The 18120-nt window shown below is 35.2% G+C and overlaps 1 protein-coding gene across 8 annotated transcripts in view; it reads left to right on the top strand.

The window, feature by feature from the left end:
* chb (CLIP-associating protein) overlaps positions 1–18120 on the top strand; it is a 723643-nt gene that overhangs the window by 229150 nt on the left and 476373 nt on the right. For all 8 annotated transcript variants that reach the window (XM_090405359.1, XM_090405362.1, XM_090405366.1 and 5 more), the window contains one exon: positions 11889–11923. In XM_090405359.1, the coding sequence (XP_090261485.1) occupies positions 11889–11923 (35 nt within the window). The remainder of the gene's footprint in view (positions 1–11888; positions 11924–18120) is intronic.

Here is an 18120-nt window from a genome sequence, read left to right on the forward strand (position 1 = left end):
TAATCATAAATTAAATGTAGCTTGATGTAATTTTTTTTCTTCTTTTTTTTTCCTTCACTAGAGGTCATGCCAGTGAGTAGCATGTGATCAAATCATTGTTTCTCTAGCTTATGGTTTGAAATGTAACACAGCTTGTCTTGTATATTTATGTATGCTCCAGATGATGATCCTGATATGAAGATTGAAACAGCGGAATAATAAAAAGAGTTATTTTAACACGGTTGTAGAATCCATAATTTTAAAAATGAATGCTGATCACTGTGTAACACTAAAAGAAAGGGTCAAAGAAACTGTGTTTTTCATCCTTGCAGAGAATCTGTTTCCATGTTAATTTATCTATATGCTTAAAGATATATTTGATTGAAGGATTAGGGGAGAGGGATATTAGCTCACCAGAGTTCAGATCCCTTTGCTTATCTAATGCCAGTGAGCTCCTGACCTTAATACAGTAAGCATAGCTTGATTTCTGATATCCAATATAATAAGATAAGCCTTTGTTTAGTTCCCTATGAGACCTTTGCTGTTTTCTTCCTCTGAACATTTCCTTTGTTGCAACATCTCTTGCAATGGGATAGCCTTTTCACGTGATAGGATTTGATGGTATGATAGAAAGTCGCTGTTTCCATGTGTTTAAAAAACCAAAATCAAAATTTGGCATTTTAAATCTAAATTCTTATTTTCAGTAGAAGCTACCATAATTTCATTAAATTTTGTCAAGGTGTAGCATATATGTGGGATCACACATATGCATATTTGAAAGGGAGTCTTGTTCAACATTCAGAACATGCACTTGGATATTAGAATACAGTCATACCCCAACTTACGTGAATCCGGAGTTACGTGGTTTCTTATATGTACAAATTCCCATCCCACTTCATACCTCACCACTAGTCGTATCTTTCAGGTACCGGCCGCATTCGCCAGTGTCGCACATGCTGTGAACAAGCACTGACGTGTTTCGCGGGGTCTCCATTCATACAAGATTTTTATAGTCTACAAACCTTGCGATTGTTTGTTATGTTCTTGATAAAAATTTTATCACATAAAAAATAATAATGTCATCCAAAAGAAGCAAGTCCAATGCTTCTACTGCTAGCAAGAAAAGAAAAACATTGACTTCGGAAACAAAACTCAACATTATTAAGGATTTTGAAGGCAGAATGAAAATTTGTGAGCTAGCAAAGAAGTTTGATCTACAAATCCACAGTAAGAACAATCATAAAAGAAAGGTTTACAGATTTTGGAGGACATAGATTCTAACGAGGAACGAATTGTAGCCACAAGGCAAGGAATAAAAAAATGATTAGCTTGCTATGAAGAAATTTTGCTTGACAAGAAAAAGAAATTATGCCATCAGATGAATATTAGATTTTATGAAACCATCGAAATAACTTTCTTTTTTTTATGTACGAAAAACTACAATTATGATTATATTTCTTAAAAAATATAGGTGTTTTTGTAAACTTTTGGTCCCAATTGTATGTTTGTATATATAAATTACATGCAAAATTATACCCTGAGTTACGCGAATTCGACTTGCGCGCTTTTTGTTGGTCCCACCTAGCGCGTAACTTCAGGGTTTTACTGTACATCGTAATATGTCTGTTACACAAGTATCTTTTAGTTCATTGTATACAATTTTACTTTACATAGTTTTTGCACACATAATGCTGACCATCTGAATATATCTTTAATCTAACGATTGAATTCAGTAGTTAAAGAAGTGTTGAATGTGAATGAGCTCAGTTTTGAAGGTGTTATTACTAGAGAAAATAATTTTTGTTCTCTTAGTGTTTTTAATGGTGTCCTTTGAGACCTCTGCTATTTTCTTCCTCTGAACACTTCATTTGGTGCAACAACTCTTGTAATGGGATGGCATTTTCATGTGGATTTTCATGATAGTATGATTTCTTCTTGTGAAAATTTCTGGTAGAATGTGAGATGCATGGATCCATTGGGTTGATATGAGATCAAGATGTACAGCAGACTAACTTGCTTTTCATATACAAGGGGTTGTCTGGAAAGTTTCTGATGAACACCTAGGGGGAAAAAAAATATTAAAGCAACTGATATAACCTCAAGAAAGAACATGAGGATATAAGAACACAAGTTACCTTCATAACTCTGCTACTAGTATGTTCTTTCTTGTGGTTATCAGTTGCTTTAATATCATTTTTGTCGAGGTGTTTATCAGAACTTTCTATACCCCTACCCCTTTGTGTGTGTGTGTGAAATCTAGGGATCACTGGAGTGCTCATGTCAACAATCTCTATGAAGTTAATGGGGGGGGGGATAAGCAAGGTGCCTGTAGTCTATATCCATTTACTCTTATCTTTCACCTAAGGATGAAAATGAGAATATATTCTTTCTTTATAATCCAGTTAAATTTTAGCTTGCTCTAATCCATAGTGCTGTAACTTACCATTTTGCTTCTTGTATATGAAAATATAACTTCTGCCATTGAGATTGCTCTCATTACTTCCACTGATAAGACTAATAAAGGTCAGGTTTGTGCCTATCATGAAGGAGAGCTAAGCTTCAACACTCTGCTCTTTGGCAGTAGAACGAAAGAGACTCAGTATTGTAGAGTAATTTAAGTAGAGCATGAGGCTCTTAGAACACCGGAGTTCTGTTGATCTCTAAGAGTTTCCAAAACAGTAGTTAGTTGGTTCAAACCTTATCATGAAGGAGAGCTAAGCTTCAACACTCTGCTCTTTGGCAGTAGAACGAAAGAGACTCAGTATTGTAGAGTAATTTAAGTAGAGCATGAGGCTCTTAGAACACCTGAGTTCTGTTGATCTCTAAGAGTTTCCAAAACAGTAGTTAGTTGGTTCAAACCTTGGTTTTTGAACAAATTGTACATCTCAGTCAGGCCAAAGCTTTGGTTGGTTAGGTAATGACTCTCATCATATTAATACATAGTATTATTCATGTGTGAGAAGGATGGTATATTATGCATTATTAAACACAAATGCTGATTGGCTGGATGTATCTTTAATTTAATGATTTGAATCCAGTAGTTAAAGGAGTGTTGGATGTGAATATTACAAAAGAGTAATGCTAAATCTGCAGCTTTTTTTCTCTCTGCACACACAAGTAGGACATTTGTTAAATATTTCTTATGCAAATCTTTGATATTTTATATTATTTTTTAGCTGGAGCGTATTGTCGTCGGCAATCCCAAAAAGGATACCAGTTGGATTCCACTCCTCTAGTCATTGCAACAGTTCCTGTTTCTTTGTAATAAGCAAATTCCAGTGAAAACCTGCTCTGTAGTTCCCGACGTAGGCTACACATCAGGGTTTGTTCCTATTCGGTGATGGATGGGTGCTGGTTATTTCTTGTGTGCTTAAGGTAGAAACTGTAAATGACAGCCTTGGTGCAGATGAAGAGGAAATTGCATATTCTGTGTTTGTTCTCTTCTGTATGGACTAAATTCCATTAGTCTTCTTCGCTGTGTGCGTAGCTACATGTGCTAGAGGCTGTATTCGGGGTGTAGGTGATCAACGCTTTGTTTGCAGGACAGGTTAGATGTGTGTGTTCCAGGGCGCCTGAAACTTTGCAGAATAGACACTGATCCGATTGTCTTAGCTGAAATTTGTGGAGCTTAGTAGGAGTTGGTAAGATGTTATGCCATAGCCTTCACTGTATGCCAGAATCTGGTTTAGCACATCTCAATTTATATGGAAGATCCCACCAAAAACTGGGTGGCATGTGCAGCTTAGTAAATGAGAGGGTTAAGGATGAATATACGAAGGGCGAAGTTGGAGGCACTGATATGAGGAAGTGGTATATTTTCTTGTAGTTGGAGGGAAGAATTGGAAGTGAGGCTTCAGATGATGCAAGATGAAAGGTAGGCTCCCCACAGTTTCTAGAAGAAATACGGATTCCCTGAGGCGTAGATATCTGGGAAGACTTTTATAATAGCAACTTGCATCATTTGATATTGCTTTTCAATTTTGGAGTTTTTTAATGGTAGGTATGTTAGTGTTTTCCAGTTTAGCGTCTGGGTCAGGAGGTCCCCTATGATTCCTATTCCTGCCCAGTTCCATGTAGGGAAAAGGAAAGGCTGGCCAGTTGTGAGACTTATTATGTTTCTGTGTTTGAAAACAGTGGTTCTGTTAGTACGGCTGACTCTGTTGATCCTATCCATGTGTGATGAAGTTCTGTATTTTTCCACTGCTGTAGAGCATCTTTGTAAAAACGAGGTAGTGGTACAGAACTGGCCATTCGGAGGGTTGTTGAAAGTATAAGGTGGATGATTTCATGATGTAATCGAAGGTGGTTACATAAGTATGATTGGACTGAAGTGTCTTTAGCAGAAGGATTATCCTGAAGGATGTGATCTTGTTTTCAAGGGAAATCAGGCCTTGACCTCCCTTTGAGTGGCTTGCAGAGTTCAGGGTATGTTGTCCAGTTAGTATTGTTCCATAGGAAACGTTTCATTGCCTTTTTAAAATGATGGAAAAAGTCTTCAGGCATTGTTAGTACTTTGAGGGTATGCCATAGCATACTCGCATCCATCTGGTTGATTATTAGGATTCTTCCTCTAAGTGAAGTCATTATTGAATGAATGCTGTTCCATTTTCCTAGCACTTGTTTAAATCAGTTGTGTAGCCGTGTCCAGTTCAGTGCATTATATATTTTGGTGTTGCCAAGATGTACACCCAAATATATTTTGACCTTGGTTTGACCAGATACATTCAATCAGAGAATCAGTTCTGGCCTTTCATCTGCCTCACCACAAACCAGTGGTTTTTGCAGAGTTTAATTTGGCCCCCTGAGACTTGTGCATATAGGCTGTGTGCTTCATTGGTTGCTGTCATTTCTTTGTCATTATGAATTATTACTGTGATGTCATCAGCATATGCTGATAGGGTTATTTTTTGATGTGTTTCTATTATGCTGGTTCGTTTGGAGATGATGGTGTCGTGTACTCTTTTTAAGAAGGGTTCTATGGCCAGTGTGTATAACTGTCCAGAGAGAGAGGATATTCTTGTTTGATCCCTCTGGAGTATGCAAAGTGCAGGTGAGTTTGTTGTTAATTTTTAAACAGAAGAGTGCATCTCTGTATAACAATTGCACTGTTTGAATGATGAGAGGGCCATAGCCTTTAAGACTTCATAAAGGTACTCATGCTCTACTCTGTCGAAAGCCTTCTCCTGATCAAGGCTGACGAATGCTAGGTCTTCATTTCGGCTGTTTGTGATGTGGATGAGATCTCTTATTAAATGGAGGTTATCATGTATTGTTCTCCCAGGGACAGAATAAGTTCGATGTCAGTCAATAACTTCAGGCAGTGTTGGCAATAACTTTGGAATTGATTTTGCAATCTGTATTGATTAGTGAGATTGGATGCCAGTTTCGGATATGTGTGGTCTCTTTTCGTTGGTATCAGTCATGCTACTGAGGTCGTGCTGGATTCTGGGAGCCCATTGAGGTAGGCTTCTTGCAGTGTTTTAAGGAGAAGTGGTCAGAGTTGATTCCACAAAGCTTGGAAAAACTCTGTTATGAGACCATCAAGGCCAGGAGATTTATTCTTTGCAAGGATGTGCATGCAGTTTTCAGTTCCTCTAGAGTGATTGGGTTTTCTAAGTGATTCCGATCTGTTGCAGAGATTCTTTTTTTCTTTCAGTATTTCATGAATGGCATGAAAGGATGCTCCTGTAGAGCTGTATGCATTCTTGTAGGATTTCAGAAGTGATTTTACTTGGATCTTCTGTGATGCTGCCATCTTGAAATCTAATAGTGGAGATGCAGTTTGCTGCCTGGTATTTTTTTTCCAAAGAGAAAAAATATTTTGTGGGTGCATCTGAGAAATGTATTTGTGTATGTCATGATCTAAGTAGGGCACCCTTTGCTGATATTTGTAAGTGTCTTTGCATGGCTTGGAGGACTGAATTATATTCGGGGCTTTCTTCTGGTAGATACTGCAGCTGTTCTTAGAGTTGACGGATGTTAATGTTTCTCTGTTGATTCTTCTGGTGACTGTAGATCTGCGTGAAGAATTTTATTCGTGATTTTAGGTGGGGCCACCATGTTTTCATTGGTTCTGTATTCCCCTTCAAGTGAGTAAGATTAGTTATTAAAGCCTGAGTGTTTATGTATTCTGGATCTTTCAGGAGGGTATTGTTGAAGATCCAATAGGCACTTCCTGATTTGGATGCTTCCAAAGATAATGAAAGTTGCAGCTTAATGAAGCAATGATCTGATATGTAGGAAGGAATGTGTGAGATGTTTCTTACTAGAGGAACAGTGTGTTTGGAAATGTAGTATCTGTCCAGTCTTGGTATAGTGGCCTATTAGTTGCTGTGATGCTGACCTCCATGTGTAGGACTTCTTATCAGGATGTTGTTGCCAAAAGACGTCAATGAGTTCATTATTGTTTAACAGTGTTTGAAGTTGGTTTATTAATGAGCTACGATGTTCGGTACATTGAAGTATGTCTTTTTTCTTGGTCAAGAGTGCAGTTAGATTCCAGAGGAATGGAAAGTATCTATGGAAATTCCATTGCACAAAAGTGTATTCGTCGATAGTTGGATACACTGGTATCCAACTATCGATCAATCAATATCTTATGAGTGGTGGTGAAGATTTTGAAAAAATTGGAAATTCAGAAATTTCCATTCAGAAATGGGTTGACAGTGAATGTCTACTTTTCAACCAACCACATGATTTACTAAGGAAGATCATGTTTTATCAACTTGCTCACATTTTATAATAATGTTACCATTTGAACTAGACAAAGAAATGGATACACCATGATAATTTTGGATTTTGCTAAGGCTTTTGACAGAATGCAGCATGGAAGACTGTTGCACAAATTGGACAATATGGGTTTAGATTATAAAATATTAGTGTGGATAAGAGGATGGCTAACTGACGGATATCAAAAAAGTAGTATACAGGGGATGTGAGGCTGTCTGCAAGATTTAAGGTAACTAGTGATTATAGGACCACAAGATGCTTGGTCCACTGTTATGTAATCTGTACATTAATGATATTGGGGAGGACTTGACAGGCGACATACAGCTATTTGCTGATGATGTAAAGGTAGGTTGGGTAATCAGGAATGCTGCTGATATGCAGTACCGACAGAATGATTTGAATAGGCTGGAAATTTGGACATGTGAAAATGGATGTCAGTTCAATGTCAGTAAATGCAAAGTTATGTACTTGGGTGTGGTTAGATATCCAATGTCATATATTGATGGGAACATGCTAAAAGAAACTGATTGGACTTAAGGATCTTTGAGTGTTTGTAGATAGCAAGTTGAAGTTCAGAGGCCATGTAGCAAAGATTGCAAATACAATGCAAAAGATGATTCAAATGGTGAAATGAACTTTCACATGTAAGGATAAGGATGTCATTTTGCCTCTTTACAAGGCCTTGATAAGACCTCATTTGGACTATTGTGTGCAGGTCTAGTCTCCTGGTTCCCATTATGATTCTGATACTGTGGAGAGAGTGTAAACGATATTGTTAAATATGATATCAGCATCACTGTGTAATAATGATCATGAAGACTCATTGAGAATTTGTAGATGACAGACACTAATGATCAGGAGAAAGAGGGGTGATATGATTGAGAATTATGAACTTCTGAAAGGGTCATACAGGATTTCAGTTGATGGAATTTTTCATTGTATGGATGGTGGGGGAAAGGACAAAAGGGCATCCTTGCAAGCTGAGAATGAATGCCACTAAGAAAGAGGTGCATGTTGGAATGGATTGTCATTTGGATGTTATGTGTGTGTGTATGTGCAAGCAGTGTGAATGAATTCAAGAATAAGTATGATAGCTGGTGCATGTATGTGGCCTCCCTCAATAAGTCTCTAGCTCCCTGGAGGTCTCTTAATAATAATTATATATCTGACCCACATACGAAACATCACAAGGTCTGCTATAGATCAGTGTGCTTTGTGTATGTGTGGGCAAGATGATAAGAAGAAAGGAGGAATCTGTTTACTCTTTTTTGAACAACTGAAGGTTGTATTCTTTGGAGAAGGCAGAGTGGGGAGGCTGTTCCAAAGAAAAGTAGTAGATGGAATGAAAGAGGAGGCAGTAAAGTTGATAATGAGTTTCAAAATGGACTGTAAACGTGTTGATTAGCAGTGGCTCTTGTTCTAATGATTTTGGATGAAAGTCAAGAAATAATAGTGGAGATATTCAGTAGACTGTGCTTGAAAGTATCTGTAGAAGATTCACAAGACTGAAACAGAACATTTGTGTATGTATATGTGTGTGAGGGGAGAGAGAGATAGAAGTGGATATGTGAGAGTGGGGGAATCATTAATTTACCAGATTGCCCTCTTCTGAGTAGAATCAAGCAATCCTAGGCAGAATTTTGGTGCACCACCACAAATATGTGAGCAATATTCCATGGTTGGGCAGATTTTGAATTTGTATAGAGTTAGCATGCTATGAAGTGAAGTAGTGTCTTGTGTGAAAAAGTATAAAGTTTTTTTATAGCTGCAGAAGCTATAGTTGAAATTGCTTGAAGGTATAGGTCATTCCAAGAAGGGAAATCTGATTGTGTTTGGATATCTGGGTATTATTGAATGCAAAGGGGAGGTATGCGAGCTCTTCTTTCTGAAAGATCAGACAGGACTGAGTTTTGGTGGCATTGAAGTCTAATAGATTGTCCTTCCCCATTGGGATATAGCTAGGAGATTAGATTTCAGAACATTTTGTTGTGGTGGATTTTGAGGATTCTAATACTTAAGCACTACAAGTTTTGCCAAATGAAAAGAAAGAATGGAGTGTACTATCATTGGTAAAGCTATGGATAGGATAGGATTGGAAGTCTGGGAGAGCAGAAGAGTATGGTTCCTCTCCTCATTTTCCCACAAATGCAGGAGTATCCCAGGGTGAAAGAACTGAACTCTGGGGTACTCCTGCATTTGTGGGGAAATCTGAGGAGAGGAACCATTCCACCATGACATGTAGTGAGAGGCCAGTGAGAAAGTTGGTGAGCCAGTTGCAGTGTGTGGAAGGCAGACCATAGGATGGCAGTTGCTAAGTAGACCCCCTGTGCCAAACCCTATCAAATGTCTTTGAAATGTTAAGGGCAACCATGTGAGTAAATAAGAATACCATTTCTTGTCCTATCTTGGATGATGATGATGATGATTTATGGTTTTAATGGTGCAAGGACAGCAAAGGTTATACTGTGCCATATCAAAGGTTATAGCAGCATATAAGGTAAGATAATTGCAAACATCCATGCCCACAGTGGGATTTGAACCCACGACCTGTTGGTTGGAGATCAGGTAAACACTTGGCCAACCAGGGCTGGTTCCTATATTGGATGCTTTCCCATCCATGAGAGAAATTTGTAGTATTTGAATCTGTAAGAAATGTTGATAAATGCAGAGTTAAAATCTTGATTTCACTCCTGTTGAAAATAATGTTTTAAAATCAGGATATAAAGTGGACAGAGTTCTTGATGCAAGGGACTTGCTAGTGATAAGAGCAATTTGGATTTAAAATTTTTATAAATCCAAATTGCTAAATTTATAAGTATAGGTGATATTAAACAATATAAGCAATAATATAATAGATTTAGTTTAATCCTTTATCCCAGTGAGAGCAAACAAAGTTTGCACCTGAAAATATCTTCAGGACTAAATATAGTGTTGTACTATCTTATCCAGTAAGTAGTGCAACACCAAGGCAACTCGTGGCAAAGGTGGAGCAAGCTACCAGGCACTTCTAACCCAGTTTCTCCCATAATGCAAAACACATTTCCTATGTGGATATGTATGCTGTTATGCATTAAAGGGATTGGTGTTGCACTACTTACTGGATAAGATAGTACAACACTATATTTAGTCCTGAAGATATTTTCAGGTGCAAACTTTGTTTGCTCTCACTGGGATAAAGGATTAAACTAAATCTATTATAGTCTAACCTAGTGATAAATAAATTTTCAACATAAGCAATAATAAACCTTTATGCAATTCAATATAACAATCATAAGCAATCAAAATGAAATCACCTGCTCATTACAGTCAAGCAAAATAAGGAAGATATTAGTAAAAAAAAATATAAATTCTTTAGCCTTTATTTCCCATAAGGTGCAAATAGAACTAGCTCTAACTTTTGGAAATCGGTAGGTAGCTAGTCGACATCCTTTTATCACCAGTTAGTCAACTTTGTGACTACTGATGATTTTGAAGATATTGCAGTGAGAATACAACAGACAGCTGCTGCCATCTTGTGATCCTAACCTTTTAATTGTCTGAAGTAGATCTACAGTTGATTTTTTTGAATTGTAGGATTAAAAGTTCAAATTTCAGGGAGAAAGCTGGTAATATTTTGCTCAATTACAATAAGTATTAAAAAATGTACTGTCTGCATCTGTCCTTAATACCTTTTCAGTAACCTGTTTTGTTTATGCTATTCCTACCCACAAAAACCTATAGTACATTAGTACTTTTCCACCTGATTCTGTCCCAGAGAACAGAAGGAGATGGAATTAAAGAGAAGCAGAAGGTTTGGTGAGATTGCATTTAAACTGTAAAAGGATGCTAAGCAGCTGCAACATGTTCTAACATCCAGCAGAGGAATGATGGAAGCCAGTATTCATGGAAGAACCCGTAGAAAAGACAAAGCTGCAACAGAATCTTTAAATTCAACCATTCTCTCCAAAACAGAGAGAGAGAGATGGATCCTTTGTCAGCTGAATTAGTCTTCTGACAGCATCAAGCATTTTTTTTTTTTTTATGCACCATCTCAAACATATGAATGCTATTTAAGATTGGACTGATTTGGAATTTGTACAAGGTTAAATGGGGCAAGGATCTAGGTGGTGTGCCCTCTATGGGCAGTTGTAGGTGGCGTGGAATGTAAGGTGGGATCTCTGATAATGAATGTTTCCCAAATTTTTGGAAATTTAATGCAACTGTATTTATTTAGATTCGGTTTCTATGTGCTGCTGCAGATTCTAAAAATAGTCTTTCTTTTTTTTAATTTACTGTGGTGAAGCATGGTAGTTTTTTTCCAGGAGATCCTGTGGGTTATATACCACATGATCTGCCAGGACAGACTGACCATAGTTGTGATTGCAGATGTATGAGTTGTGTTCTTTTGAGTGAATGGTTACTGATCTACTTGTCTGTCCAAAATATGCCTGCTTGCAGGAACAGGATACTTTATAAACTCCAGGCATAAATTCCCTCCTCTCTCAGTGCCTGGAGTTTATACCCTGTTCCTGCAAGCTGGCGTACTTTGGACAGACAAGTAGATCAGCGACAATCCACTAAAAAAAATCACAAATACAAATCACAAAAACACAAATATATCTGCAATCACAACTATTGTTAGTCTGTCCTGGCAGACCATGTTTTGGATACAACCCACAGGATCTCCTGGAAAAAAAAATAAACCCACCATGCTCTACCACAGTAACTTAAAAAAAAAAAGACTATTTTTAGAATCTGCAGTAGTATTCAGAAATCAACTGAATCTAAATAAATATGGTTGCATTAAACTTCCAAAAATTTGGGAAAACATTAATTATCATTCCAGGCCACCTACAATCACCTATAGAGGGCGCACCGCCAAGATAGGAATTTAGAGTCACCCACGTGTTTGGCTTAGTGTTGTGTGGTATTTGAGTGCCTATTACATTAGTTTTTTTGTGATCCCTGAAGATGTCTCAGTGACTGAGATGAAATATTCGAAGTATTAAAATCAGTTTTAATCCTTTCCGAGTGTTATATATATATATATATATATATTCCATTAAGCCTCCAACATGATGTCCTCACAGCACTCAAGCCTCAACACATGGATATTAATTGGCACATTAATCTATATGTGATTTAATGAGAATCTCTTTATTTTATGTGATTTAATATTTAGATATTACGTATTGTTTCAGGTTATAGAGAAGATGATATTGATTCCAGATCACAAGTAAGTTTAGTTTTTATTTATTGTTATATAGTTTCAGAAAGTTGTGGTTGTTTATTTTTGATGAACTTACTACACAGTAATAGCTGTGAACTGAATTTGGTTTACAACCTGTACTCATAACTTAAAGCAGCCTTTTAAAGCTCTGGAGTTCTCACGTTAAGGCAATGATCTGCCAGTAAGAAAAAAAGCCATTTAAATTTTGATTGAGTTTTTATTATACAGATATAGATGTATATAAGATTGAAATGCCTAAATGCAGATACTAAAGAAAACATAAAATTAAACACCAAATTGAAATTAGAAGAATTTCTAAGATAAGCTAGGTTCAGAACTGTATAAATATGCAGGAACAAGATTCAAAGAAAGACTCCTATTATTTTTAAATAAAATTTATATAATTGGTACCCCCCCCCACCCCCAATAGAATGGAAAAAAACAATTGTGATTCCTATCTTTAAAAAAGGTAATAGAGATGATTCTAAAAACTATAGAGGTTTAAGCATACTAAATTCCTGTTACAAAATATATAGCAGAATTTTAAATAGCAAACTAATGAAATATTCCGAAAACTTTATTTTAGAAGTACAGAATGGGTTTAGAAAAGGACGATCATGTATAGACTCAGCTTTTTGCCTGAAATTTATAATGGAGAAAAGAAGAGAATACAATTTAGAAACACATATTGCATTTATTGACTTTGAAAAAGCTTTTGACAAAGTTAAAAGAAGCATTTTATTTAACATATTAAATGAAAGACAAATACCAAATAATATCCTAAAAGCTATCATAAGTATATACGAAAATAATCAAATACAAATAAGATTAAATCATGAGCTATCATATACGAGAGAGATAAACCAAGGGGTCTGACAGGGATGTCCCCTTTCAGCAACTCTTTTTAATATTTACCTAATAATAAAATGGAATAAAAATTTCCATCAAGGTATTAAACTTTCTCCTACTATGAACTTAAACACGCTCCTTTTTGCCGATGACCAAATAATAATTACAAATTCTGAAGATAACGTACAGAAAGTTGTTTTAGATCTAAATGGAGATAGCCAAATATTATGGTATGATAATAGCAACAGAAAAATCAAAAACTATGGCCTTTTAAAGGACAAGATCCAGCAAGAACTAAGTTAGTAATAGATAACAAGATTCATTTAACTACCTAGGATGTATGTTCACATATGAAAAAGATATAAACCTAAAAATTGCAAAATATTTAAAAATAGCAGGTGTAATTAACTCTATATTTAAACCAAACCTAGTTCAAAAACAAACCAGACTGAAAGTATACAATACATTAACCCTACCAGTCTTATTGTATGGAAGTGGAATCTGGACAATAAAACAAAGACAAATGAAGATTAATAACAGCAGAAATGAAGTTTATGAAAAAAACTGCAAAGTATACTCTATTTAATCACAAAAGAAATGAGAAATTATGAAAGAATTAAACCAAGAATCAGTAATAGATAAAATTAAAAAATATAAATGGATGGAACACGGTCAAAGAATGAAAATAGAAAGATTACCAAAACAAGCCTTTAAGTACAAGCCATTAGGAAAAAGAAAACCAGGACGTCCTCTTAAAAGATTCAACGATGACTTCTAAGACCGGAACAGGCCACGCTAGGCCTAAATCCTTGATACGCACAGCGATGATGATGAGATTGAAATAGGGGATATTAAAAATCCAGCCTTATTTCATAGCTGAAGAAAAATAGAAACTTTGACCATCTTCTATTAGTGCTTTTGATAAAGGTTTCAAACTGGTTGTTTTGAACTTTAAAGTTTCAGTAAGGAAATACCGTGAGTAGACATATTACTAACTATTATGATAATGAAATTAACTCGTGTAAATTATTCTTTATTTGTAGAATTTTCACCTGAGTATCACAGGCATCATCAATTCAGGTACAAGGCTAATTAAACAATCCTAATTAAAATTGTTTAATTAGCCTTGTACCTGTACTGATAATGCCTGTGATACGAAGGCATTATTCTACGAAAATTCTACGAATAAAAAATATTTTACATGAGTTAATTCCATTATTATAATAGTTAGTAACGAACTTGAAAGGTTTCTATTTAACATCACTGACATGAAGCTTTTGGCTCTTTTGATTTATTAACACAATATATATATAGTTTAAGCTAGATTTCTCTGAGCTATTGAATCTGATTATAGTACAATATTTAACATCGATATCAGCAGATTTATTTCAGTATAAGTATCATAGCTTGTTTTAACAGTAAGTGTTTATCCTTAAATTGTTGGAGTCGATCTGAAGATAGATTACTTTTGCCAGTGACATGTTCTATATGGGAAGTGAGAATTTTTGTTCTAGCAAAAGACACACAAATTGCAAATGTTATCTACTGATCTATTTAGTTTTATGGTAATTCTAGACATGAGATTATTTAACATGTAATAGGTTTAGTATTGTGGGTCACTAAAAATTTGAAAAGGATGAAGAAACTTCTTCACATAAGACATCATCCAAAGTGAGAGTACTATTCAGTGGTTGGACAGATTTATGATTTTTATAGGTGTTTGTTATTAGAATAGTATTCAGAGATAAAATAATGTTGCTACTTGGAATGTCAGGAGGGTCCATCACAAATATCAGGATATAGGAAAAAAAAATCTGATAACAGAAAAAACAAAGGTTCAGATGAAACAGATAATTACATCTATACCCGCAGTGGAGTGAAAAGGGAAGAAAGAGCAAAAGCAGGAGTAATGATTTTTATTCACAAATCAATTTTAAAAAATCGCACATTATAAATACTGGAGCAAGAGAATTCTAGAACTAAGATTACAAAAAAGCCATAGCTTCTTGACAGTTATTGGTGTCTATGTTCCAGAGGAAGATAACAATGCCTTTTATTCAGATTTACAAAAACTAAAAGATAAAATAAACCCAAATGATTATTTAATAATGGGAGATTTCAACAGAGTAGGGAAAACATTCACTGGTTACAAATAAAACAACAAATGGTGAAACAACAAGCAATAGAAATAGATACAGACTTAAGGATTAAAATTATTAATACTATTTTCTTCAAGCATAAAGATTGCCATTAATTCACTTGGGAAACAAGTAACCTAAAAAAGTGTAATACTATATAATAGCTAATGAAAACAGCTAATATGATAGTGGAAGTTTTTTTCTCTACTTGGTTAGACTATAAATTATATATTTAGTTTAATCCTTTATCTAAGTGTAAGCAAACAGTTTGCTCCTGAAGTATCTTCAGGACTGGGGCAACTCCTGACAAAGGTAGACTAAGTTCTCATCACTTTTCTTAGTATCCCATAATGCAAAGCACATGTCCTTGTGGACATGTATACTGCTATGCATTATGGGCAGGGTCACGACCCAGTCAGTTTTCGACCTTTATTGAGATCTCTTCAGTGGGAGTCAGACCCAGAGGTGTGATACCAAGGAAACCAGTCTGGGTAGTGACTCTTTCCATAATGAATAGCAATATACATCTCCACAAGGAGATGTACTTTGCATTATGGGATACTAAAGAAAGTGATGAGAACTTAGTCCCCCTTTGCCATGAGTTGCCCCAGTCCTGAAGATATATAAGGCGCAAACTTCGTTTGCTTACACTTGGATAAATGATTAAACTAAACATATAATTTATAACTAATATGATACTAGATAGCTGGATATTTTGAATATGATATATGATCATTATCTGTTACAAAGAAAATTACGAACATCTCCAAGTTGTTTCAAAATTAACTAAATCAGTGCTAAGAGAAATCTCCAGGAATCTTTAGTTCAACTCTTGGGTGATATGAGTATTAACTACCTTTTAAAATTCACAAAGAGTAAATGAAAGAATAGAGCAAATAGAAGAAAATGATGATATAGAGAAAGAATGGAATGGATAATTAAATAAATAAATATATATATATATATATATATATATATATATATTAATAAATGCAGCAACATTATGCCTCAGAACAAAAAGTAAAGGGAAAAGGAAATAAACTGGGATGGAAACATTGAAGCAGTAATCAAAGACAAGAAAGAAGCATATAAACGATGGATGAATATAATCACAAGAAGCAAAAATCAATTAAAAAAAACATACTGAAAAATAATAGAGAAACATGGGATAACTCCATAGCAAAATTTTAAGAGTGAAGAGACCAAAATATACATACAAAATTCTAAGGAATATGAATGAGGTAATAGAAAAAGTGAAACTTGAAATAATCAAAGATAAAACCTGGTTGTATTTTTTTCTGAAACTTTGGCAAGATAACATTGAATCTAAAACTAACATCATGCTAATAGCTATATAGTGGAAGAAATAACATTACAAGAAATGCAAGCAACACAGCAAAGAGGAAATCAGGAAAATCCCCTGGAGAACATGGATTAAATATAGAATTCATAAAATATTCAGGCATCCTATTCATCAAATGACTTTTAAAATTATTTAACAGTATCTAGCAAGGAAAAATCCCCGAAAGTTAAAATAAGGAAATTATCATCCCAGTATATAAAAAAGCAATTGTGTATATAAAAAAGCAATTGTGAAAACTGGTTATAAACTATTGTTGATAGTATTTAGCCTTACGGCTGTCTGGGGATAGCTATATATGCCAACATCTAGGGAAATGATTATGAGCAAGGTGGTTTTCCGTTGCCTTCCTTGCCATACTATATCCTATGACTGTAGCCTGTGTGTTCACGGGGCCAGTTTGCCTGCTTGCTGGATGAGAAACACCAGTTAAACAGGCAGAAAAAACCCTACTGCCTGTGCCCAAGACCAGCTAACTTGGCTATGGCTGAGGAAAATCCTAAAATTCCTCATGTCTTCGACGGGAATCGAACCTGGGAATACTCCTTCCCCAGTCATATGGTTGCAAGGTGCAAAGCCACTAGGCTAACTGCGTGGAAAAATATTATATAATATTATATATACAAATAGTTTGTAATAGTATAAACTATTATACTATTATAAACTGTGAAAACTGGTTATGAACTGGTTATAAGTTATATGCACAAATATTAATTTTAAACCTTAAATCATATGAAGATAAACTTTGTAAAGAGCAGAATGGCTTCTAAAAAGGACTATCATGAATTACCCAGCTTTTACATTAAAAATCTTAATGGAAAAACATTAAGAACATAGCATTTGTAGATTACCTGAAAGCCTTGGACAGAGTCTTAAGGAACAAACCGATCTTTAGTATGAGGCTTTAACCTTGCATATTAGAAGCTTGAAAAAAAGAATAACGTTTTGATCCAGCACCACTTTTGGATTATCTAATGCTTATCACCCCATGGGATTAGAAAGTGATATGTTTGCAATCTTTTGCAGCTGGGATTCACATTAAAAAAAATAATTAATACATAATTTTCAACAATTTTCATAGTAATTTTTCCTGTCAATTAAAACTGCAGTGGTTACATTCAAGAAGTATATTAATTAGGAATATGTATATTAAAATAAAGATATGAGAAAATATTATCATTAATACCTCTCGGACATGTCACTAAAGTTATTCAGTAAAGATCTGAAGAAAAATAGCTGCCTGTGACAAGGCAACTATTTCTCTTCAGATCTTTATTGAATCAGAACTTAACAGATCTTTATGTAGTAGAAAACTTTATATAAGGATTGAATTCCCCCCCCCCCCCCCATATTTGAAAAATGCAGCACGATAGCAAGACCATATTTTTCTAATTTTTGGTATCTTATATAACCCTAATTGCAATATTCTTTTAGTTGCACGTTCCCATAGAACTGGCAAGCTTTATCAAATGTGTGAGCACATCTTGATGGATTTGTGATTTGTATCTGGTTAATAGCTCTTTGGATGTAAAATAATGCCTTGAGCAAAAGAGGAATCCTAATATTTTGGATGCCACAGAGCAAATGGTTGTAATTGTGTTTATGCCAAGAGTCTTGATGTCAAGGTAATCCCAAGGAGAGAAATCTCACCTTGCCTAGAGATTTGGCAAAATCTCTAGCCAATTAAAAAATGGGAAATTTGAGAGCACAGTTTTTTTTTTTTTTTTGTGAGAAATAAGGCAGAACTATATTTTGCAGACATTGATATTGCTAAGGTTATCAAAGCCCTATCAAAGAATAGTTCGGAGATCAGAATTTGCGTATGCAGAGGCTGTTGCTCTGTTACTGGTGGTGGT

The sequence above is a fragment of the Typopeltis vanoorti genome, chromosome 15 (genome assembly GCF_054136105.1).
Source record: "Typopeltis vanoorti isolate ZY-2024b chromosome 15, IOZ_Tvanoo_1.0, whole genome shotgun sequence".
In the NCBI taxonomy this organism is placed as follows: domain Eukaryota; kingdom Metazoa; phylum Arthropoda; class Arachnida; order Uropygi; family Thelyphonidae; genus Typopeltis; species Typopeltis vanoorti.